The sequence below is a fragment of the Engystomops pustulosus genome, chromosome 11, assembly GCF_040894005.1.
Source record: "Engystomops pustulosus chromosome 11, aEngPut4.maternal, whole genome shotgun sequence".
Lineage (NCBI taxonomy): Eukaryota > Metazoa > Chordata > Amphibia > Anura > Leptodactylidae > Engystomops > Engystomops pustulosus.
This window is the reverse complement of record NC_092421.1, coordinates 68840907-68865462: the sequence shown is the minus strand read 5'-3', so window position 1 is coordinate 68865462 and position 24556 is coordinate 68840907. Positions and strand designations below refer to the sequence as shown.

At 40.0% G+C, this 24556-nt stretch overlaps 1 protein-coding gene across 1 annotated transcript in view; it reads left to right on the top strand.

The window, feature by feature from the left end:
* The window catches only part of SORCS3 (sortilin related VPS10 domain containing receptor 3), a 417809-nt gene that overhangs the window by 333383 nt on the left and 59870 nt on the right, over positions 1 to 24556 (top strand). Inside the window, exons 8-14 of the mRNA XM_072130504.1 lie at positions 5157 to 5246; positions 5346 to 5525; positions 6293 to 6439; positions 6642 to 6744; positions 10435 to 10511; positions 12971 to 13062; positions 14932 to 15039. Of these exons, the coding sequence (XP_071986605.1) occupies positions 5157 to 5246; positions 5346 to 5525; positions 6293 to 6439; positions 6642 to 6744; positions 10435 to 10511; positions 12971 to 13062; positions 14932 to 15039 (797 nt within the window). The remainder of the gene's footprint in view (positions 1 to 5156; positions 5247 to 5345; positions 5526 to 6292; positions 6440 to 6641; positions 6745 to 10434; positions 10512 to 12970; positions 13063 to 14931; positions 15040 to 24556) is intronic.

The following is a 24556-nucleotide window of genomic DNA, read 5'->3' as shown; positions in this document are numbered from 1 at the left end:
AACTACTATAATACTGCTCCCTATGTACAGGAATATAACTACTATAATACTGTCCCCTATGTACAAGAATATAACTACTATAATACTGCCCTTTATGTACAAGAATATAACTACTATAATACTGCCTCTTTGTACCAGAATATAACTACTATAATACTGCCCCCTATGTACAAAAATATAACTACAATAATACTGCTCGCTATGTAAAAGAATATAACTATATAATACTTCCCCCTATGTACAAGAATATAACTACTATAATACTGCCCCCTATGTACAAGAATATAACTACTATAATACTGCCCTTTATGTACAAGAATATAACTACTATAATACTGCCCCTATGTACAGGAATATAACTACTATAATCCTGCCCCCTATGTACAGGAATATAACTACTATAATACTGCCCCCTATATACAAGAATATAACTACTATAATACTGTCCCCTATGTACAAGAATATAACTACTATAATACTGCCCCCTATGTACAGGAATATAACTACTATAATCCTGCCCCCTATGTACAAGAATATAACTACTATAATATTGCCCTTTATGTACAAGAATATAACTACTATAATCCTGCCCCCTATGTACAAGAATATAACTACTATAATACTGCCCCCTATATACAAGAATATAACTACTATAATACTGTCCCCTATGTACAAGAATATAACTACTATAATACTGCCCCCTATGTACAAGAATATAACTACTATAATACTGCCCCCTATGTACAAGAATATAACTACTATAATACTGCCCCCTATGTACAAGAATATAACTACTATAATACTGCCCCCTATGTACAAGAATATAACTACTATAATACTGCCCTTTATGTACATGAATATAACTACTATAATACTGCCCCTATGTACAAGAATATAACTACTATAATACTGTTCCCTATGTACAAGAATATAACTATATAATACTTCCCCCTATGTACAAGAATATAACTACTATAATACTGCCCCTATGTACAGGAATATAACTACTATAATACTGCCCCCTATGTACAGGAATATAACTACTATAATACTGCCCCCTATGTACAAGAATATAACTACTATAAAACTGCCCCCTTTGTACAGGAATATAACTACTATAATACTGTCCCCTATGTACAAGAATATAACTACTATAATACTGCTCCCATGTACAAGAATATAACTACTATAAAACTGCCCCCTGTGTACAGGAATATAACTACTATAATACTGTCTCCTATGTACAAGAATATAACTACTATAATACTGCTCCCATGTACAAGAATATAACTACTATAATACTGCTCCCATGTACAAGAATATAACTACTATAACACTGCCCCTATGTACAAGAATATAACTACTATAATCCTGCCCCCTATGTACAAGAATATAACTACTATTATACTGCCCCCTATGTACAGGAATATAACTACTATAATACTGCCCCTATGTACAAGAAAATAACTACTATAATACTGCCCACTATGTACATGAATGTAACTACTATAATACTGCCCACTATGTACAAGAATATATCTACTATAAGACTGCCCCTATGTACAAGAATATAACTACTATAATACTGCCCACTATGTACAAGAATATAACTACTATAATACTGCCCACTAAGTACAAGAATATAACTACTATAATACTGCCCACTAAGTACAAGAATAAAACTACTATAATACTGCTCCCTATGCACAAGAATATAACTATTATAATCCTGCCCCCTATGTACAAGAATATAACTACTATAATACTGCCCCCTATGTACAAGAATATAACTACTATAATACTGTCCCCTATGTACAAGAATATAACTACTATAATACTGCCCGCTATGTACAAGAATATAACTAGTATAATACTACCCCTATGTACAGGAATATAACTGCTATAATACTGCCCCCTATGTACAGGAATATAAATAGTATAATACTACCCCTATGTACAGGAATATAACTGCTATAATACTGCCCCTATGTACAAGAATATAACTACTATAATCCTGCCCCCAATGTACAAGAATATAACTACTATAATACTGCCCCCAATGTACAAGAATATAACTACTATAATACTGCCCCTATGTACAAGGATATAACTACTATAATACTGCCCCTATGTACAAGAATATAACTACTATAATCCTGCCCCCTATGTACAAGAATATAACTACTATAATACTACCCCCTATGTACAAGAATATAACTACTATAATACTGCCCCCTATGTACAAGAATATAACTACTATAATACTGCCCTTTATGTACAAGAATATAACTACTATAATACTGCCCCCTATGTACAAGAATATAACTACTATAATACTGCCCCCTATGTACAAGAATATAACTACTATAATACTGCCCTTTATGTACAAGAATATAACTACTATAATCCTGCCCCCTATGTACAAGAATATAACTACTATAATACTGCCCCCTATATACAAGAATATAACTACTATAATACAGTCCCATATGTACAAGAATATAACTACTATTATACTGCCCCCTATGTACAAGAATATAACTACTATAATACTGCCCCCTATGTACAAGAATATAACTACTATAATACTGCCGCCTATGTACAAGAATGTAACTACTATAATACTGCCCCCTATGTACAAGAATATAACTACTATAATACTGCCCTTTATGTACAAGAATATAACTACTATAATACTACCTCTTTGTACAAGAATATAACTACTATAATACTGCCCCTATGTACAAGAATGTACCTACTATAATACTGCCCCCTATGTACAAGAATATAACTACTATAATACTGCCCTTTATGTACAAGAATATAACTACTATAATACTGCCTCTTTGTACCAGAATATAACTACTATAATACTGCCCTCTATGTACAAGAATATAACTACAATAATACTGCTCGCTATGTAAAAGAATATAACTATATAATACTTCCCCCTATGTACAAGAATATAACTACTATAATACTGCCCCCTATGTACAAGAATATAACTACTATAATACTGCCCTTTATGTACAAGAATATAACTACTATAATACTGCCCCTATGTACAGGAATATAACTACTATAATCCTGCCCCCTATGTACAGGAATATAACTACTATAATACTGCCCCCTATATACAAGAATATAACTACTATAATACTGTCCCCTATGTACAAGAATATAACTACTATAATACTGCCCCCTATGTACAGGAATATAACTACTATAATCCTGCCCCCTATGTACAAGAATATAACTACTATAATATTGCCCTTTATGTACAAGAATATAACTACTATAATCCTGCCCCCTATGTACAAGAATATAACTACTATAATACTGCCCCCTATATACAAGAATATAACTACTATAATACTGTCCCCTATGTACAAGAATATAACTACTATAATACTGCCCCCTATGTACAAGAATATAACTACTATAATACTGCCCCCTATGTACAAGAATATAACTACTATAATACTGCCCCCTATGTACAAGAATATAACTACTATAATACTGCCCCCTATGTACAAGAATATAACTACTATAATACTGCCCTTTATGTACATGAATATAACTACTATAATACTGCCCCTATGTACAAGAATATAACTACTATAATACTGTTCCCTATGTACAAGAATATAACTATATAATACTTCCCCCTATGTACAAGAATATAACTACTATAATACTGCCCCTATGTACAGGAATATAACTACTATAATACTGCCCCCTATGTACAGGAATATAACTACTATAATACTGCCCCCTATGTACAAGAATATAACTACTATAATACTGCCCCCTATGTACAAGAATATAACTACTATAATACTGCCCCCTATGTACAAGAATATAACTACTATAATACTGCCCTTTATGTACATGAATATAACTACTATAATACTGCCCCTATGTACAAGAATATAACTACTATAATACTGTTCCCTATGTACAAGAATATAACTATATAATACTTCCCCCTATGTACAAGAATATAACTACTATAATACTGCCCCTATGTACAGGAATATAACTACTATAATACTGCCCCCTATGTACAGGAATATAACTACTATAATACTGCCCCCTATGTACAAGAATATAACTACTATAATACTGCCCCCTATGTACAAGAATATAACTACTATAATACTGCCCCCTATGTACAAGAATATAACTACTATAATACTGCCCCCTATGTACAAGACTATAACTACTATAATACTGCCCCCTATGTACAAGAATATAACTATATAATACTTCCCCCTAACTACTATAATACAGCCCCCTATGTACAAGAATATAACTACTATAATACTGCCCCCTATGTACAAGACTATAACTACTATAATACTGCCCCCTATGTACAAGAATATAACTACTATAATACTGCCCCCTATGTACAAGAATATAACTATATAATACTTCCCCCTAACTACTATAATACAGCCCCCTATGTACAAGAATATAACTACCATAATACTGTAGCCACTTGGGTCTTCATTGCGTGCAGGGAGCCCAATACATACGCTACTCCTTATGCACATGCCATGATGCCCTGTATTTTACATTGAAGAAATAAAGATATACAGAATTTTTTCCAAGATCCGTGAGTGCTGGACCGTTCTACTATAATAATGCCCCTTTTGTACAAGAATATAATTTGTTTAATACTCCCTCATTTAAAGATGGTAAAGCAACCTTACAGCCTACGAGTTTCAGGTTATATACCTCTTCTATATTCAAACAGTTTTTGTAAATCACCCTTCTCTCCCTGTCCACCACTGACAGCTAAGACATAAAAACAACTTAATGACTTGACTCTCTATAGAAAGTCTGGAAAGTCTATTCTCCTCAGAGAACTGAATCATCAAGAGAAATATTCTGTAGGAGTGGGAAGAGTTAATCATTAATCTTTTTATCTGCCAGAGAAGAGATATCTCACTGCTTTCACACACACACTGCTCACAACAGGAGAAAGAGCAGAATAAAAGACTTAATGAAGACTGTTACGATGTGTTTTCCTGCTCTATATATTTCTACCCCATTTGTGAATGGGGGTCAAGTGTTATTTGTAAATATAATAAATACTTGTTCATAAACCCTATTGTTTTAGTAATTCTAAGTTACTTACTCTTTTTCTGCAGGCGACCTCCGGGGGTAGAGCCAGTTACTTTGTCTCATATAAGCGGGAATCGTTCGCCCAGATCAAGCTGCCCAAATATTCTCTTCCTAAGGTACGGTGCTGCCTTTGATGCAATGACTATGAATGATGCACACATTTATGTTCTGACCCTGATCAGACCAGTCATTGTCTTCTTCTTCTACTATGGCAGGACATGCACATCATCAGCACAGATGAAAAGCAGGTGTTTGCCGCCGTGCAAGAGTGGAACCAAAATGAGACCTACAACCTGTATATCTCAGACCCTAGGGGCGTCTATTTCACCCTCGCTCTGGAGAACGTCAAGAGCAGTCGTGGCCTCGAAGGGAATATTGTCATCGACCTATATGAGGTATTTAGTGAAGGTCATGGATCAAATTTCATCAAGTGGTCCAGGTAGAACATTGAATAGATCTTGGAACCTTGTGGTACTGGTAGAAGAGGATGGTGCATAGAGATATTTGGGCCACCGGTTAAAGATCCTCTGACACATTATAACAAAATTAGCCCTTATTTATCCTATGGTAAGACAACGCAATTATGAGAAGACCCAGCCAAGTTATGGGGCGAGGAACTCAGTAGCATTCTTGGTCCTATGGAGGTCATGTTTGACCTACTGTAGACATAACACTGCATATCTGAAGATCCAGCTTCATGTAGTAGAGATAAATGTTTTCCAATGATGCTCCATCTTTGGGCAAGATGTTATAAGAATGAATTGTAAGAAGTGTTTTGTGAGGATTAGGACTGTAGAAAATTCACCGAATTTATTATTAACATCTAAAGATGCCTCCTCATAGACTCTGAAGGTAGGGTGATCTGCGTCATTGCCACAAGGAGATAATGGCTTCCAGATAAAGGACTTTCTACCATGTAACAAATGCACATTTTTGAAAGCAAATGGTGCTAAGACAGAGGCCCCAACGTGGCCAGTTATATATTACATAACCCCACCAATAGTCCATAGCTATCATCAATCGTACATGGTCTATAATATCCTATCATATTGGGCATTAAATGAGGTCTCTAGGTCATCTCACCAATGATCAGTGTCTATTTTATTGAAGGGTTCTCACTTGTGGTCTTCTCATCTGTGGCTCATCTGATCCTTCTTCCTAGGTAGCTGGGATAAATGGAGTATTCTTGGCCAACAGAAAAGTTGATGAATGCGTGAAGACATATATAACCTACAACAAGGGCCGGGACTGGCGCCTGCTGCCGGCACCGGACACTGATCTAAAGGGGAACCCCATCAACTGTCTGCTGGTGAGTTCCATATCAACTTTATTAATGTTTCCAAATGTATCTGAATGGTTAGGCCATAAGGACTAGATATCTAAGCGGGGCACATAAGGTGGACATTGCTTAGAGCTGCCAAGAATTACCAATAATAAGCAACTAAAGTTAAAATTAATGAAATTATAGAGTTTTTTAAAATTATTTTTGCATATATTTTTTATACCTCTAGCCATTCTGCTCCCTGCATTTCAACTTGCAAATGTCGGAGAATCCCTACAACTCTGGAAGCATATCCAGCAAAGCGACTGCACCTTGGCTGATTGTGGCCTCAGGTAATGAAAGATGAAGCCCTCAGTAATGTAAGCAGTTTATCCTGCTCCAGTATATTGTCCAGTTTATGAGGTTTGCTCCCAAGCACCCATGTTTCTGAAATCATGACATATTTTATTGTAGATTGTATTTGCGTCTTCATTCACCGTTCACGTTTTGCATAAAGTGATCCAAACTGGCGGTCATTTGGTTGTCCCTGCCTTAGACCAAGAGTAATTCTTAGTTTGGATGAGCAGCACAAGAATGTGGTCTTATTTATAATGATTTTTGTAATGCTTCATATTGCCTGTGGTGGCGCCATATTAATACTGCTCCTTAAAAAAAAATCCATAAAAATTAAGATTCTAAAACAAACTTACTGTTTGAGAAGCTTTCAAATATTCTGACTGGATGAACCTGTATGTAGCACTTTCCATCTGTGCCCATTGGTTTTCCCACCAGCTTTCTCCTTCCCCTCTTCATCAAGATGGCCACCACCATGTGTCCCCTGCCAATCTAAAGTGACTTCTCATTTTTGGAGTCTTTGTATCAACAGGAACCAGCTTGAGGTTGTTTATCCACTGGTGCCCTGCAGATGTTGACCTTGCTGCCCACCTTGGCCTATGACCTGATACTTGACTCTGTTAGAACTGAGACTGTGACTTGTTCCTTACCATCCTCTGCTTGACTTTTCACCAGAGTCTATAGACCCACCAGAGTCAGCTGCTACCACTGACTCCTCCGAGAGGTAGCGACCTGGTGGCTTTTTGCAGTGAATGGGTCACTGCCTTGGAGTAGATCAAAGCCAAACTGGTACATTGTGTCCATAGACCATTGACTGTACACCTTAAACGTAAATGTAAGGCTCATCTGAGGAAGTCAATTATTTCAAAGGGCAAAGAAAGGAGGTTTGTGGGACTAAGACAAAGCCTGTTGCATTTTGCAAATATCAACTCCTCCATGAGACACTCTCTTTAGACACCTGTAATAAATCTGTCGCCTCTATGAAAATTCAACATAATGTAACCAAAGAACATAGCCTCACACTTGCAAATATTATTGATTTGTATCATTTAATCAATCATCAATCGGAACGTATGTGGATATATCGCTACGTAATTGTCAGCAAAGAAAGGTGTCAGACAACCAACGCAGAAGAAGGGATATGCTGCTGCAGCTAGTCATTGGAGGGATTGGTTAAATGTGGTTATAGTAACCACTATCAGGGGTAGGTAGAGACCCCAAAGAAATAACCTATTGCTAGATCTTAAAACTTGTGTTTTTTTTCCCATGAAAGAAATCCAAGCAAAGGTGAAACTTGATGCTCCTGGGCTCTGTTGGGCTCTGACCGTTCCTTATAGCCGTGTGGATTTGCCATGGAATTTGTCCTACATGCTATGATACTATGATACCAGACACAGTCCATGTTATGGCCTTTCCCCCGAGGGTCTTCCACATCTTCTATTTTAGTTCACAAATCAGCTTAAAGTACATCGCTCATGTGTGATCAGGGGGCCCTTGATCGACAGCAAAATCTGACAACATATTTCCTCATCAGATGTCATGGCTTTCCACGTCACATCACCAGTCAGTCTTGGGTTTGTTGCAGCAAGAAAATCATTTATCGGGAAAGCGTCAAGTCTTGTACGGCGAACGATATGACATTTGGTGCAGTTAGTAGATGTCGAGGCTTCTGTGATTCAGAGGTTTTGAGGGTGAACGATGTTTAGACGTTTCCTGTTGTTATGAATTAGAAAAAGAAAAAAGAAACATCATTGGCAATGAGAGGAATGGGCTGCAGATGTCAGGTTGTCAGCCGGAGACGCCATCTGGGCCACTTTATTAGGATTTACTGGTGGCATTTTTCTGGCGCATCTTCAATTTTTGTTGAAAAATGTAAAAAAAAATGTAATCTCTCATTCTCAGACTTCTTTTATAATTTTATTTATGTTTACAGTTTTCCGTTCATCTTTTTATTCCATTCATTTTACAATTTTTTCTAAATTTTTGGATCTTTTCCAGTTTTCCGCCTTCTTTTCTGTTCTTCCTTATTCTTCTCCTCTTCTTTCACTTTTCTTACTTCATCATCTTAACTTCCACCCTTTTAACTTCCTTCTCGCCTATTTCTTTGCTTTTCCTTCTATTCATCCTTAGTTGGTTACCATGCTCATTTATTTCCACCTCCTTCTTTAAGTTACAGACGTATTCACCAGATTTCTCTGGCAGGAGGCAGGAGGCTCCGCCTCGACACAGGTTCTCAGATAGCTTTCTATCACCCAATCCCGGAAGCAACTCTTTATAACACTCTGGAATGTTCCTCCTTGTAAGAGATACAGAAAGTTTATGGTCTTTTAAGTTACCTTCTTAAGGCAAGACTGGCCCACCAAGAGATCCAATGGGGGGCCCAGGCTCTAACACAACAGAAATCCAGCAGAAGATAAAACATTTAAAGTTTTCTAGGGTCTGTTTCCTACTGGTCGATGAAGGTTGGGCCATTGGCCCTATTTATAACTCACACTTTCCCAGGTTGTTATCCTAGATGCGCCTCTTTTTCTTTTAGCGATAGTCATCAAATGTGACAATTTGTGATCCTGAAGATGCCCCTCTCTAACTAGGTGCACTAGATCTCAAGTGCCTAATAGAAAATACAGCCCAGGTTGAAGCCCCAATCCAACACTACATTTTTCAGCTCTTCCACTTCTTCTTCTCATTTCCCTTTGTTTCTCTTTTCATTATCTTTCTCTTCCTCTTTCTGTTCCACATTTTTTACTCCTTTAATAATCTTATCTTCCTCTCAATTCCACATTGTCTTCTCTCTATCTGGTACAGACATCAGACCGGTATGGATTAGAGCTAATCTCATGGGTATTATCCAAGCCCAAATATTGGGATCTATACTGGATCTCAAGGTCGCTACATTTTAGAGTAGTCCAATAACAGGTGGTCTGGTCATTCCAGGTGGGTCTGGAGACACTCGAGGGTCCCATAAAGAATGGTTCTAGGCAGGCTGAGGTCAGGGCAGATGGATATGCATTTTTTTCAAAAGTTGTGGCAAGGCAGCTACATTTCAGAGACAGGTCGCACTGAGGCTTTCAAAAAGAATCAGAGACAGAAGGATAGAACAAAACCAGGGTTAGGAACACAGAGGTCAGAAATTATCAGCAGGGACTTGTCTTTCTTCTCTTTCCTGTTATCACTTATTCTGGATACATTTTGGATACAAAATTTGAAAATGATTGACAAGATCCACGCCAGATACCCCTCCCTCTACAAACCAATGGTCGGAGAATGTTACTGAGCTATGTGGGTCTGGGAAAATGGCCCAATAGGTTGTAGGCTCCCAGGCCAAATATTTACAAACTTGGATGCCATGGTTAACACGGAAAAGAGTAGCCTCATCTTGACTCATCTCTACGGTTCCTTCCATACCCTTCCTACCCTGCCACTATTTCCTGCCTTTCTTCCCTTCTGTTTTGACTCCCCTCTGCTTTTAATTTGATGGGTTATATTCCCCATCTCAATGTGACAATCAATGTGCCTCTGTAAAGAAAGTGTAAGCTGTTACTTTTATCTTTATTGTAAAGGTTGGTACAATGCCTGCAATTATCTTTCTTTGTTATGATGTGACAGTTCTAATTGCACCTAATAAAAATAGTTGAAAAACAAATAAACAAAAGAAGAATGATGTCGATGTTACATTGTGTCTTTCACAGGTAACGTGGGGTCGGAGCTCTCCTCAACGGATACCAACATGTTCATCTCATCAGATGGTGGGAATTCATGGAAACATGTAAGTGGGTAGTTCTAAGAAGCCATTACATTGGAGTATGAAAATCATTAAACCGGTTTTGTTATAGACAAGCCCCCGCTATCTACAGGTGGGGGGGTCTGACTGCTTGATCTGATCCCCCAGTGATTGGCTTGAGCTGCCATTCAGCCTACATACGAATTCAAGAGATGGTTTTATCCATAAGCCATTCTGGAAACTCTATTGAGACCAATGAAACGGAGGCGCAGGATACGAAGAAAGAAAAATGTTATCATAATTTTTTTGGCACCATTATTATGTTTTTTTAGTCTTCTTGTGTTAGTATCATGAGCATATTGTATACCAAGGAACTGTGTCACATGACAGCCGCTCCATTCCCAGTAATGGTAATAAGCTTCTGTTATTTGACAGCTGTTCCTTTTATCATTGGCAGGAACCTGGGGAAGATTTTTGCCAACCTTTTATTGGTTTGGCCCGATCTGCTCTTGGGTGCTCCTGGATCTCTCCTTCTCTTATCTTTCCTGGTTGTATACACAAGTCTTGGTAAACATCCAGGAAAACCAATCATATGTTTTCCCAATCCTGCCCTAGTGCAACTTTTTCTTTTGTGCCACATTTAACAAGACTTTTAGACCTTTTTTTTGCCACTTTTGGGTCTAGCCCAACTTAGAAGTTGTGGCCTCCAGAAAAGGAGCATGGTCGGGTAGGAAATAGCCCATGCAACAAAACAACACATCATTCCCCCTAGTGGATCCTTTAAGTACTGGCACATGTTCCTGGGGGACACTGGAGGACTGAGGTTCCTATGATGTTATGGAGGTTCCTATGATGATCCAATGATGTTAGCGGGGCTCCTATGATGTTATGGAGGTGCCTATTATGATTTTATGATGTTACTGAGGTCCCAATGATGATCCAATTATATTACTGAGGTTCCTATGATGTAATGGAGGTTCCTATGATGATGCTATGATGTTATTGAGGTTCATATGATGTTACTGAGGTTCATATTATGTTACTGAGGTTCATATGATGTTACTGAGGTTCCGACAATGATCCTAGAATGTTACTAAGGTTTCTATGATGTTATGGAGGTGCCTATGATGACCCTATAATGTCACCGAGGTTCCTATGATGATCCTATGATGTAATGGAGGTTCCTATGATGATCCTATGATGTAATGGAGGTTCCTATGATGTTATGGAGGTTCCTATGATGTTATGGAGGTTCCTATGGTGTTATGGAGGTTCCTATGATGTTATGGAGGTTCCTATGATGTTATGGAGGTTCCCTTGATGTTATGGAGGTTCCCTTGATGTTATGGAGGTTCCTATGATATTATGGAGGTTCCTATGATGATCCTATGATGTTACTGAGGTTCCTCTGATGATCCTATGATGTTACTGAGGTTCCTCTGATGATCCTATGATGGTACTGAGGTTCCTATGATGTTATGGAGGTTCCTATGATGTTATGGAGGTTCCTATGATGTAATGGAGGTTCCTATGATGTTATGGAGGTTCCTATGATATTATGGAGGTTCCTATGATGATCCTACGATGTTACTGAGGTTCCCCTGATGATCCTATGATGTTACCGAGGTTCCTATGATGATCATATGATGTTACTGAGGTTCCTCTGATGATCCTATGATGGTACTGAGGTTCCTATGCTGTTATGGAGGTTCCTATGATATTATGGAGGTTCCTATGATATTATGGAGGTTCCTATGATATTATGGAGGTTCCTATGATGATCCTACGATGTTACTGAGGTTCCCCTGATGATCCTATGATGTTACCGAGGTTCCTATGATGATCATATGATGGTACTGAGGTTCCTCTGATGATCCTATGATGGTACTGAGGTTCCTATGCTGTTATGGAGGTTCCCATGATGTTACTGAGGTTCCTATGATGATCCTGGGATGTTACTGAGGTTCCTATGATAATCCTGATGATCTTACCGAGGTTTCTGTTCTTATATAATTAGTTTTATCCCATATAACATGAGATTTGCTTCATCCAGGCTGTACAGTGACCAATCAGTCAACCATCCTACACACAGAATATAGAAACCACAGATGAAAATCCAAAGATTGAAATGTTTGCCTGTAATCATATTGTGTGTGGGGGGGGAGGGGGGGGGGGAGGGTCATCAATGTTCTCTAAAACGCCTGAAAGAAAATCTATTGAGTGCTGCCAATATGTATTACATAGGGGGGAAGGCCTGGAGGGGCGCTCATAAATCTTTCTTATAAAATTGTATATTTATTGCATGTGACAATTTGATTGCTCGTTTAGCTCCAGCATTTTATGGATAATGACAAACAGATCAATGTGATGCTTCTTAATTAAATGGCGCATCAAGAAAGGCTGACGCTGTGTGAAGAGCTCATGACGGAGGAGGAAACCTGAACCTGAGTGTTCTTGTTATTATTATTTTTATACATTTTTTTTGTATTTTGCTTTTTCTTTAGATTTTTGAAGAAGAATACAATATTTGGTTTCTAGACTGGGGCGGGGCCTTGGTTGCGATGAAGCACACCTCTCTACCCGTGCGCCACCTGTGGTAAGAAGGGGTTTTATACTTATTTTTTTGTTAATTATTATTTTTTATCATTGAAAATGAACAATTTCTATACTAAAAGGGAACCTGTCACAACATTTTTCACAAATGTTATCTTACTTGGCATACAGCCTGATCCTGAGTGAGTGACAGGGGCATGTCCTCCCACCCTTACTCATTTCTACTCCTTCTTACCATTCAGCACTTCTTGTCATGTGACCATGGTGATGTCATCTGAGGTCTTTTACTAACACACTAACATTTGCAAAATCTACACCGTGTATGTATCTGATCACATGAACTTCATAAACTATTACTCCTCCCCTAACATTTTGCAAATGTTAGTGCATATAGGACCTTTGATGACATCACTTAGGTCACATGACAAGAAATGCTGAATGGTGAGAAGGAATAGACATGAGTGAGGATGAGTGGACATACCTCCTCTGACTTGCTTAGGATCTGCCTGTTTGCCAGGTAGGTTTAACAAAGTTGATTTTATGGGAATGTGAAGGAAGCAATTTTTAGCTAAAAGAAGGGTGTCAGTTAATATGGGAAAATGTCACTAAATGTATTTGTGAAAAATGTGATGACAGGTTCCCATTTAAGGGGGTTTTTAATCAGAGGACCCATCGGTGCGAGTCGGACACCTAAAATCACCTCTTTTAGGCAGCTCTGGCTTCATTACTACTTAGTAGATGGAAATGATAGCAGATGGTTATGTCCATTATGTAGTGGTCGAGTCAAGGTACTGCAGCCCGGATAGCATACACTTGAACCTTGTGTTTACAGTCTCATTCCCTATATAAGTAACCTTCAATGGAATGGCATCTGGATGTAGGACCCTATCTAATAAGAGAATGGTTCATGAAGAAGAAACATAACCACATGTATTCTGTATGGCTCTGCATTAGGTGTCTCCCAATATTGTATGATAGAGATGTATGGATGTCATGCACCACTATAACCAATGTCAGGGCAGATAATCCATGTAAAACAGCAGCATAATACAGAATCCTACTCCCAGTGACCAGCTGCAATGTAGAGGTAAAATTGCCTTACATTCATCTATTTAAACAGATGGCTGTCCATGTAATCCAGAGATAAGGTTGGGTCCGCCATAGTGAGGACACCTGAGGGGCGAGAAAATACCTTTAACCGGATAAAACTCTATTTACCCCTATATACAAATAAAGTTATGGGCTCAAAGTTTCATAAGGGTTCCACAGTATGGCAATATATAACTTGAAATGAAAACTTTAGATGGTGCAGACTTGGCTTTTGGAGACCCATAAAGCGTCTCCCACCATATGAGGAGACCAGTACTATTAATAAAACATTATACTTAGGGGCCTGGTACACATTTAGCATTGGGGTCCATCCATTGATAAGACCTTAAACCAAGTGTCCACGTTTCCCAGTATTTGCATTGTTGACCGGCCCTCGCGACAGATGGTTTGACATTACAGTCACGTTCCATCAAAAATCTCATGCCCATAGAAATTTCAGTATTTCTTTCCCCTTTGCACATCCTACTAAGGCATCAATTAGAGTGAATGTTAAAATGTCCAGTTCCTCAAAATCCAAGCAGTGGAAAGTTGTAATTTAGGAATCAATAAGCTTTTACGGGTCCACGGTGCTTTGATTTGTAGTGGAAAATATGAGGGACGCGCGAGCAAAAGGAAGACACACAAAGTACAAAGCGAATGATGGCAGCGCGGTGTCATTACCGGGATTGTTCCAACCCAGGTTCTGATAATGATCGCTTTATGATGCCGGTGGAGCCAACAACCTCCGGCATAGCAGAAATCTCTGTAGGAAAACATTAAAGGGAAGAACTTGTAAAAGAAACTGTATTTATTTTGTCCCCAGGCTGAGCTTTGATGAGGGCCGGTCGTGGAGTAAGTACGGCTTCACATCTGCTCCCTTGTTTGTGGACGGGGCACTGGTGGAACCCGGAATAGAAAACCAAATCATGACGTGAGTAGAAAAAGTCCTGGTCTTTTTTTGTATTTCTTTTCCAGGTTTTATAAAATTGATATTATGTTGCATTGTTCGGTTTATTCAGGGTTACGCCCCTGCTTAGTCCCCTTCATGTGTAGTGCTTAATGGCCACTACATGCTGCCACTTGAGGAGATACCAAAGACTGATACTGTTGAGGTCTACAACTGGCCACTGGTCTCCAAGATATGAAAAAAAAGCTTTTTCCAGTTTCATGAGATTAGCGGGCGTTGTACAGTTGACTTGGCAAATATACCCAACCGGTAGGAGAAGACTTCTCGAGTAGGAGTTACGTTACAGGGATTATGTCACCCATTAGCCTATAGCTACTCAAAGAGTCAATGTCCAACTCTTTAAACTCTTTGCACCCTTTAATAGAAGCCAACTCCAGCCCCCCCCCCCCCCCCCCGATTCTGGCAGAGTAGGAATTTTTTAGGTAGATCCCACTGTTTGCAGAATTTGGCCAGAAGTTTGGCATTTGGGCTCAACCATCCAGCCAGTAATAAGCGCAATCTGTGTTAACACCTGTTGTTAACTTTTTAAATGCCAGCGTCTTCTGAGCACCGCCATTGAAGTGGCTGCGGAGAGGGCATGCCGCTATTTATTGTGGTGATGTCACAGGTTGTGACGAACTTTGCAAAAATTGGATTTGACAGCGGTATTTTAAGGGTAACACCTGTGATTGCTGCTTGTTGTGTTACCTGGTACCTGTGAGGGTGAATATTTAAGTTTGGTACCCAAACCTGAGCCTAACTTTCAGGTGGAGCGTAAACCTGAACGGATCTGCTGATCCTTACTTGTGAGCAATCATTTCTGTTAGTTTTTGCATGTAATATGCTAAATAATCTCCCTAGGCAGTCTGGTGCCTCCCAGCACCACCCACCGGACCATAGAGAGCGGTATTTGTATTTTAGTTTGTTAGCTGATAACATTGTCTGTTCAGGAACCTTGGGGGCTAGGGACAAATATTTCAACTGCCCCAGAAAATTAGTTCATCTGTGAAGCATCTAGTGAAGCATTTAATGGCTTAGAAGACTCTTTTTTTCCTACTTGAATCTCTTCTCAGATACTTTAAGAGTCCACAACTCACCATGTCCTACGCTGAAAATGATGTCACTGATCAAATGACATCACTTCCTGTCACCACAGGGATTCTCTGACACGAAATTTATATAACTTTTCATTATCTAAACAATATCCATTACTTGCTGAAATGGGAACACCTCTTTAAGGGACATCTACCACCAGGATGAAGGATTGTAAACCAAGCATACTGACATACTGGTGTGTGTCCCCTCTGGAAAGACCCACCATTCTTTAAGCTTTCTAAAAAGAAAGGGTTTAAAAATTATGCAAAAGGGGCTCTGGGCTCTATAGATGTCAATGGAGCTTGGAGCCCCTCAGGTTCATTTGCATAATTTCTTACAACTTTTTTTCTTAACAGCAAGGCATAGTAAGCTTAAAGAAGAGCGGATCCTGCCAGAGGGGGCACAGTGTGCTTGGTTTACAATCCTTCGTCCTGGTGGTAGATTTCCTAAGTTTTGCTGGGATTTGACAGAATCCTTACATCTTCTAAATTCCCTGGTTCTTTAGGTAAATCAAATGGTTAGTAGGTGTTCACATGTGGTTTGGAGGATCCTCCATTGCTAATTCTATCAAATGATTATTGGACTGGGGTTACTTGGGGCCACTAGATGCAATGATTATAGAGGCCATCTTCTACTGCTTATGGACCTCCAGGGTCCATTATTGGTGGTCTAGGTGGTCTGGTGGTCTAGGATATCATGATGTTCCATAGTAGAATCCAGTTGCTCATGAGATAATTGAGTTCTGTGTGTTCCTAGTGAACAGGAGAATGGGGATAGACTGGTGTTGTCTGGTGGCTGTTGAGTTGAGCTACTGAGGATGATATTCACCAGTAGGAATATGAAAAGTATGGGGGTCATTTACTAAGCGGCCGATTCGCATTTTCCCGATGTGTTACCCGAATATTTACCATTTGCGCAGATTTTCCCTGAATTGCCCCGGGATTTTGGCGCACGCGATCGGATTGTGGCGCATTTGCGCCGGCATGCGTGCGACGGAAATCGGGGGGCGTGGCTGAATGAAAACCCGACGTATTCGGAAAAAACGCCGCATTTCAAAACGGAAAATCTGTCGCGGAGCTTGCACTTACCTTCACTCAGCCGGCCTCGGTGTATTCCAGTGCGTTCCGATGCTTTTCAGCGCAGCAGCACCACCTGGTGGACGGCGGAGGAACTACCTTAGTGAATCCCGGCCGGACCCGAATCCACCGCAGAGAATCGCAAATGGGCCGGGTAAGTAAATCTGCCCCAATGTGTGAAAAGTCCTCCAGCATGTTGATGTTCTTCAAAACCCACTGGGAAAGACAAATTCCAGTTTGAATCGTGAATTCCAATTAATTCTCTGGTTTTATTGTCTCTTTTAGGCCTTGAGGTTCTGTATCTTCCATATTTGCATTTTTATGTTGTAAGAATCTTTATGTATCATTATAATGACTGATACAGGTTCATAAAAACTCCCAGCCTAACGTGTGAAAGAAAATGTCTCCTGTGATGTATATACACCCGGAGGAGCTGCGTATAATTCCCTTTCCTGGGCTGCGTCCCCCCTGCCATCAACACAAACACAAGCGGCGACCGTAAGACAATGTTCCTGGTGCACAGATGATAGACTTCTCTCCCCGCCAGCCTCCATTTCTCAGGAATGCATTTTCTAGACCCTCCGGCCCTGAAACATTTGAGTACAGAATGCAATCCTGGCTTGCAATGAGTTCATCAAATACACCCTTATTTACAGGGAGCCTTCAAGATATTGCCTCAGCAGAAAGGAATGAGAAAAAGTTTTGTATCCTTGTTCACCGTTTACCTACTAAAAGTCAAAAAAAGTTGAAGTTTTGAACATCTGATATCCTGATATATCCTGATATTGTTCTCCTTTATGCTCTACTTACTTCAGGTCCAGGGTCTGATTTCCTTTTTCATGCATCTCATGCATTTATATTAGGACCCCAAACAGTGGTGGAGGACAAGCCGGTTTGGTAAACTAGCAATGGAGATGGTCTCCCCCCATGTCCACCCCTCGGTGAGATATTGATTTTGGTGGCTTTGTTGGAGGATAGTTTTTGGGCTGTCTTTGTCCCGTAGAATGACATGGAGGCCGGTTGGAAGTATTGGACCTTTCACTCTGTGGCAGTATGAGCTACAGCTCTCAGTTTTCTTGTGTTGGTAACATGAACATATTGTATTACAAGGAAGTGTGTCACATGACAGCCGTTCCATTCCCGATAATTGCTAATAAGCCGCTGTCATTTGACAGCTGTTCCTTTTGTCATTGGCAGGAGCCTGGTGAAGATTTTTGCCAATTGTTAGTTGGTTTGGCTGACGTGCTTTTGGGAGCTTCTAGATCTCTGCTGCTCATATTTTGTCCTGAGAGATTTGCCATGACACGGTCAAAATTTTGGAAGTGGAACTTTTTATGTGCACTCATTCCAGGAGTACAAACACGTCTATCTCAGTTTTCGGTCTATTAACAAAATGGCGGCCCTGCTTTCAAACCTCTCTATTTTTTAGCTGTCCCTCTTAAAAAAAAAGAATTCACCACCCTATGGGGTTTCAGCGCTTCAGTTCTGTTGGACCAGAAGTAATGATGTCTCGTTGACCACTTGACCACTGAGCATATCATGGTGACAACCTCTATGGCCAGTAACTGGTTCAGTGATCATGTGCACAAAGAACGTAAGGACCTCACCTCTGGTCTGAGGGCTGAGGACCAGAGTGTGGGAGCTGGCAGTGCGGGACCATTGAATAAATTGACTATATTACTTCTGTCTGGTAAACTGTATGTTAAATGCTACAATACTACAAATCTTTTGTGTTCCTTTTTGAATGTTAGAGGACCTTACATGGTAGAGGACTTTATGATATTGAGTGCCTTCCATGACTTTTGATGGTGGTGGATGATGAGGGAGGAAATTAGAATACAGAGGACATTAGATGGTGGAGCACCTTATGTGGTGGAGGAAATTACATCTTAGAGAACTTTACATGTTAGAGGACTTCAGGTGGTGGAGGACTTTACATAGTGAAGGAAATTACAATATTGTGGACCTTCAATGTTAGAGGACCTTACATGATAGAGGAACTTATGGTGGAGGAATTTATGATATTGAGGACCTTCCATGTTAGAGGAATTTTGGTGGTGTCGAACATTACATGGTGGAGGAAATTAAGATATAGAGGACATTAGATGGTGGAGCAAATTACGACATAAAGGACCTTCATGGTGGAAGTTTTCGGGGAATTGCCCCTTTGTCCACTTTATTATCCAGGCCTGTGCTTTGCACTCTCTGCCCAGACAGTATAGAATACACCTGGTGTACAGCTCAGTATGTCCTGCGCCAGTCCTGTACAATCTCGTGGTCAGCCGTGGCTTTCATGAAGACATTTCAAGGAGAGAAATGTCATCTGTTGTCACTGAAACTCCGAGAGACGCCTGAAAGACATCAAAAATTTCCCTTGCAGATTTTTTTTTATTATCATCGGCAGCCAAATAATTTTTTTTGTTACTGCATCGGGTTCAGACGAGGAGATAAAACTCCTGTGTTTTTACTGCTCTTTTTTGCAGTTCAGTGCCTGATGCTCCGCACATTTCATCTCCAAGGTGTTTATACCGGATGTGGATGGTGATGGATGAGCAGACGGCTCTGCTCTTGTAAGAATGATATATTTACAAGCGGCAGGACACATCATACTGCATGTTGTTTAGGTGGGCTCCCATCAAGAGGGTGCAGCAGTCACAGTTGGGCCCCCAATGAGAGAGAGGCCTGAAGGAACAAATGCATCAGCTTTTAATAGAGGCTGGTGGGGACCACTGAGAGACTAAGACGTATGGTGGTATTATTTAAGCCATGTATGGAGGTATTATTTAAGCCATGTATGATGGTATTATTTAAGCCATGTATGGTGGCATTATTTAAGTTATTTATGGAGATATTATTTAAGCCATGTATGGCGGTATTATTCAAGCCATGTTTAGTGGTATTATTTAAGCACTGTATGGTGCTGTTGTGGTATTATGTTGTGGTATTGTCTGATCACGGCATGACGGTATTATTTTAGCACTGTATGGTGGCATTATTTTACTATATGGTTGTATTGTCAGAGCACTGTTAGTTTGTATTATTTTGGCACTATAATGTGACTATTATCCGAGGTAACAGACGCTAATTTTATCACAATCTTCTACCTACATTTTTTGAGCCTAAACCCCCGAGCACAGGAGCCGTTTATCTACTTCATGTGATGCTACATTTGTCTTCCCGTGGGATTCAGTCCAACTTTTCACATTACAAAATCTTCCCCGTGACATTAGTGTTGGATGTGTGACCGCAGACTTGCGCCGGTCTAGGCGTTTTTTCCTGCCGGTTGTGTCTGTGTGATGAGCGGCGGATGACGCTGCCTCCGGTATCTGCCACGGCCCCGGTGGTTTTCCTCTGAGCCATCTGGCGGCTTCGGAGATAAGTTTTAATTACCATTAATATTGAAGCATTCACCATAAATAATTGATGATGAGGGCAGCCGGTCAATTTGTACGTTACGTGGCGGTGTATTGTGCGTGTAAAATATTAATGAAAAGTTTAATTATAGCAGCGCAGAACCTGACCTTTCCACAATCTCTTTATCATAAATCTGGAGCCATCACATGGCGCCATTAATTAGCCCTTGCATCCGAAAAAGGGAGCCGCAAAATGACTAATATTTTCTTTCTTTTTTTTATTATATTTTGTTTTTCTTTTGTAATTTTTCCTTTTTTTTTTTTTGTTAAATAATTTCCTGCCCCGAGGCCAAAACTCATCTGAAAACCTGATTTGGCAGCAGAAAACCATTGCATCTGTAATGTTGGCACACGAGCGGCTCTGCCGGTAAATCATAGGCGGTGGCCATTAATACAGACCCTGCATCGTACATCTCCACTCGCCCCCATATTTATTTTCAGAGACTAGAACATAAATCAAAGCACTAACATGTAACCCGGTGTCTGAGACCGATCCAGAGGAACATGCCGATGTGCACAAGATTGTTGTCCTTGTGTCGGTTGCAGTCACCACGTGGTAATGGAGAGCTAATCCAAACCCTCTATCATCTATCTCCTATTTATCTATCTCATATCTATCTATCTATCTATCTATCTCCTATCTATCTATCTATCTATCTCATATCTATCTATCTCATATCTATCTATCTCATATCTATCTATCTATCTATCTATCTATCTCATATTTATCTATCTATCTATCTATCTCATATCTATCTATCTATCTATCTATCTCATATCTATCTATCTATCTATCTATCTATCTATCTCATATTTATCTATCTATCTATCTATCTATCTATCTCATATCTATCTATCTATCTATCTATCTATCTAGTATAAAGAAAGCGGGCAGCACTCCGTTGTAGATAAAAGTAAAAAAGTGTCTTTATTCCATAGTGAGCAACTGTGACAGCGACGTTTCGGCTCTGCAAGAGCCTTTCTCAAGCCATTCAAACAGTGAAATGGTGGCCATATTTAAATACAACAGGTGATCACATGACAAATTGGGATACTCCCACCATTTTTGTATAACTGTGATATAATGCATATTACATAGTCAAATTACATATCGTGAACATTAAACATAGTGCACAATGTAAAATACATGTATATGTATGTGATAGACATTAAAATTGTGTTATATATAACAAACAGCTTTATTAGTGACACAGATTAGTCCAGCCATTGGTCTTGTCTGTGTAAAGGTGCTCAAGTGCTTCTGTGTTGACAGCAATGCTTCCCAGTTGTTTCCACGTGTCGACCTTCCCTGATCAGCAACAATGTACTCCGATACATGTAAAAAAAATTTCTTTGAAAAAATTTTTTTGAAAAAAATTTTTTTTGAAAAAAGGAAAAAAGGAAGAAAAATGCTACATGGAACGCAAGCTGAGCGCCAAAATGTGCGCATAAAAAATATGTCGCACGGTGGGACACACACTATGCGCCTGGTTCTGCGCATGTGTATTATGCCCCAGCAAGAGCGTCTGGTGCTATGGAACCAGACGCTCTTGCTGGGGCATAATACACATGCGCAGAACCAGGCGCATAGTGTGTGTCCCACCGTGCGACATATTTTTTATGCGCACATTTTGGCGCTCAGCTTGCGTTCCATGTAGCATTTTTCTTCCTTTTTTCCTTTTTTCAAAAAAAATTTTTTTCAAAAAAATTTTTTCAAAGAAATTTTTTTTACATGTATCGGAGTACATTGTTGCTGATCAGGGAAGGTCGACACGTGGAAACAACTGGGAAGCATTGCTGTCAACACAGAAGCACTTGAGCACCTTTACACAGACAAGACCAATGGCTGGACTAATCTGTGTCACTAATAAAGCTGTTTGTTATATATAACACAATTTTAATGTCTATCACATACATATACATGTATTTTACATTGTGCACTATGTTTAATGTTCACGATATGTAATTTGACTATGTAATATGCATTATATCACAGTTATACAAAAATGGTGGGAGTATCCCAATTTGTCATGTGATCACCTGTTGTATTTAAATATGGCCACCATTTCACTGTTTGAATGGCTTGAGAAAGGCTCTTGCAGAGCCGAAACGTCGCTGTCACAGTTGCTCACTATGGAATAAAGACACTTTTTTACTTTTATCTACAACGGAGTGCTGCCCGCTTTCTTTATACTATTACTGGAGGACCTGAGGCCCGGTCCTAGGTTGCCTGCACCCAATTTTCTTTTTCTTTTTCTCTGAAGGTTTGTGCTGCTTGGACTTTCTTTTTGTATCTATCTATCTATCTATCTCATATCTATCTATCTTATATCTATCTATCTATCTATCTCATATCTATCTATCTATCTCATATCTATCTATCTATCTTATATCTATCTATCTATCTCATATCTATCTATCTATCTATCTATCTATCTATTGTCAGGATCAGTGGTAGTGGATCCTCTGGACCACCGCAGACGATGATGTAAGCAGAACACCTGGCACCGGAGTCTAGGTGGTACCCGGCTTTCACCAGAGCCCACCGCAAAGCAGGTTGGACTTGTTGCGGCGTGGTACCACCAGGTCGCTCCACAGGCGCGGCTTTGTCTGCGGTGGTGGCCAAGGCGTAGTACAAAATTTCAAATTCGTGATCGGGGACAGGCAGGAGGTCGAGACAGGCAGCACAGAATCAAAGTCAGGGACGTAGCAAAAAGTCAAGGCAGGCAGCAGAGGAGCGTAGTCAGGAAAGGAAACAAGGTCACAATGGGAAATCACAATAACAGCACAGACCAGAACACAGCTTTCTATAGGGAACAAGGCACCAAGATCCGGGCAGGGAACACAGGAAGGGGCTGGAATTTATCAGGGCAGACGGCAGGCCAGCGCCAATTAGCGGCGCAATGGCCCTTTAAATTTTACAGAGCCGGCGGACCCTAGGAGGTGGTAACACGTGTGCCAGAGTGTGGGCCTCGTGGAGCCGGGAAAGGTAAGTTTGTAGCTGGTGCACACAAAGGTGCATGGCGTGCATATGACCCGCGATATGGGTCACAGGGGCACCCGTGACATCTATCTATCCATCTATCTATATCTATCGTATATTGCCATTGTGGTCTCCTCTTCCCCCAGCAGGATGGATCTTCTCTTCCTGCTTCATGGAGCTAAACCCAAGGAGGAGCTCTGAGAGTCTCCTGAAGTGAGCGTCCCTATCTAATATCTATCTATTTTTTTAAATAAATCTATATTAAATTTTCCACAATCCATTAAATTACTTATTGTCCATAAATGAATATCAATTCCTTTTACAATTTACAAATTTCTGAAAAAACTTATAGATACATTTAATAGCGTTAACAATCCCCCCACCCCCGCCAGACAAGAAGAAAATGATGCCCTCTTTTAATAATAACAATCCCTACATGGTTACACCAGATCCCAGATCCCAGATCCATCCATCCATCCATCATCTGTCCAACTATTTCATATCTGCAACATTACCTCATCGGGGCCTGGCCGCAGTGTAGGGACTGTTGGATTCCCAGTGGCCCGAGTGGCCGGGTTGTAGTTGTGACCTAGTGCAAGGTTATGACACTGGTGGCTTGGTCCAGGAGAACAGGCCTCATCCACACCCATCAGGGCCTGTGGGGAAATGCAAGAACAGGGAGAGACTGCGATGAAGAGAAGAGCACTCCCGGGGTGTGAGTAGTAAAGGATCTCTGGGCGGATGATGAAGGGGTGGTCTGCGGTGTCAACAACAAGAATCTTGAAATAACTTTTATTGGCAGACAGTCCAAAACATCAGCAGGTAACAAACTAATAATGGTCCTCCTGCAGACACACACAAAGTGGCGGATTTGTTGGCTGTGTTGTTGGCTGTAGTTGGCTGTTATGTCGTTGGAAAATAGGAATTTAGCAGTA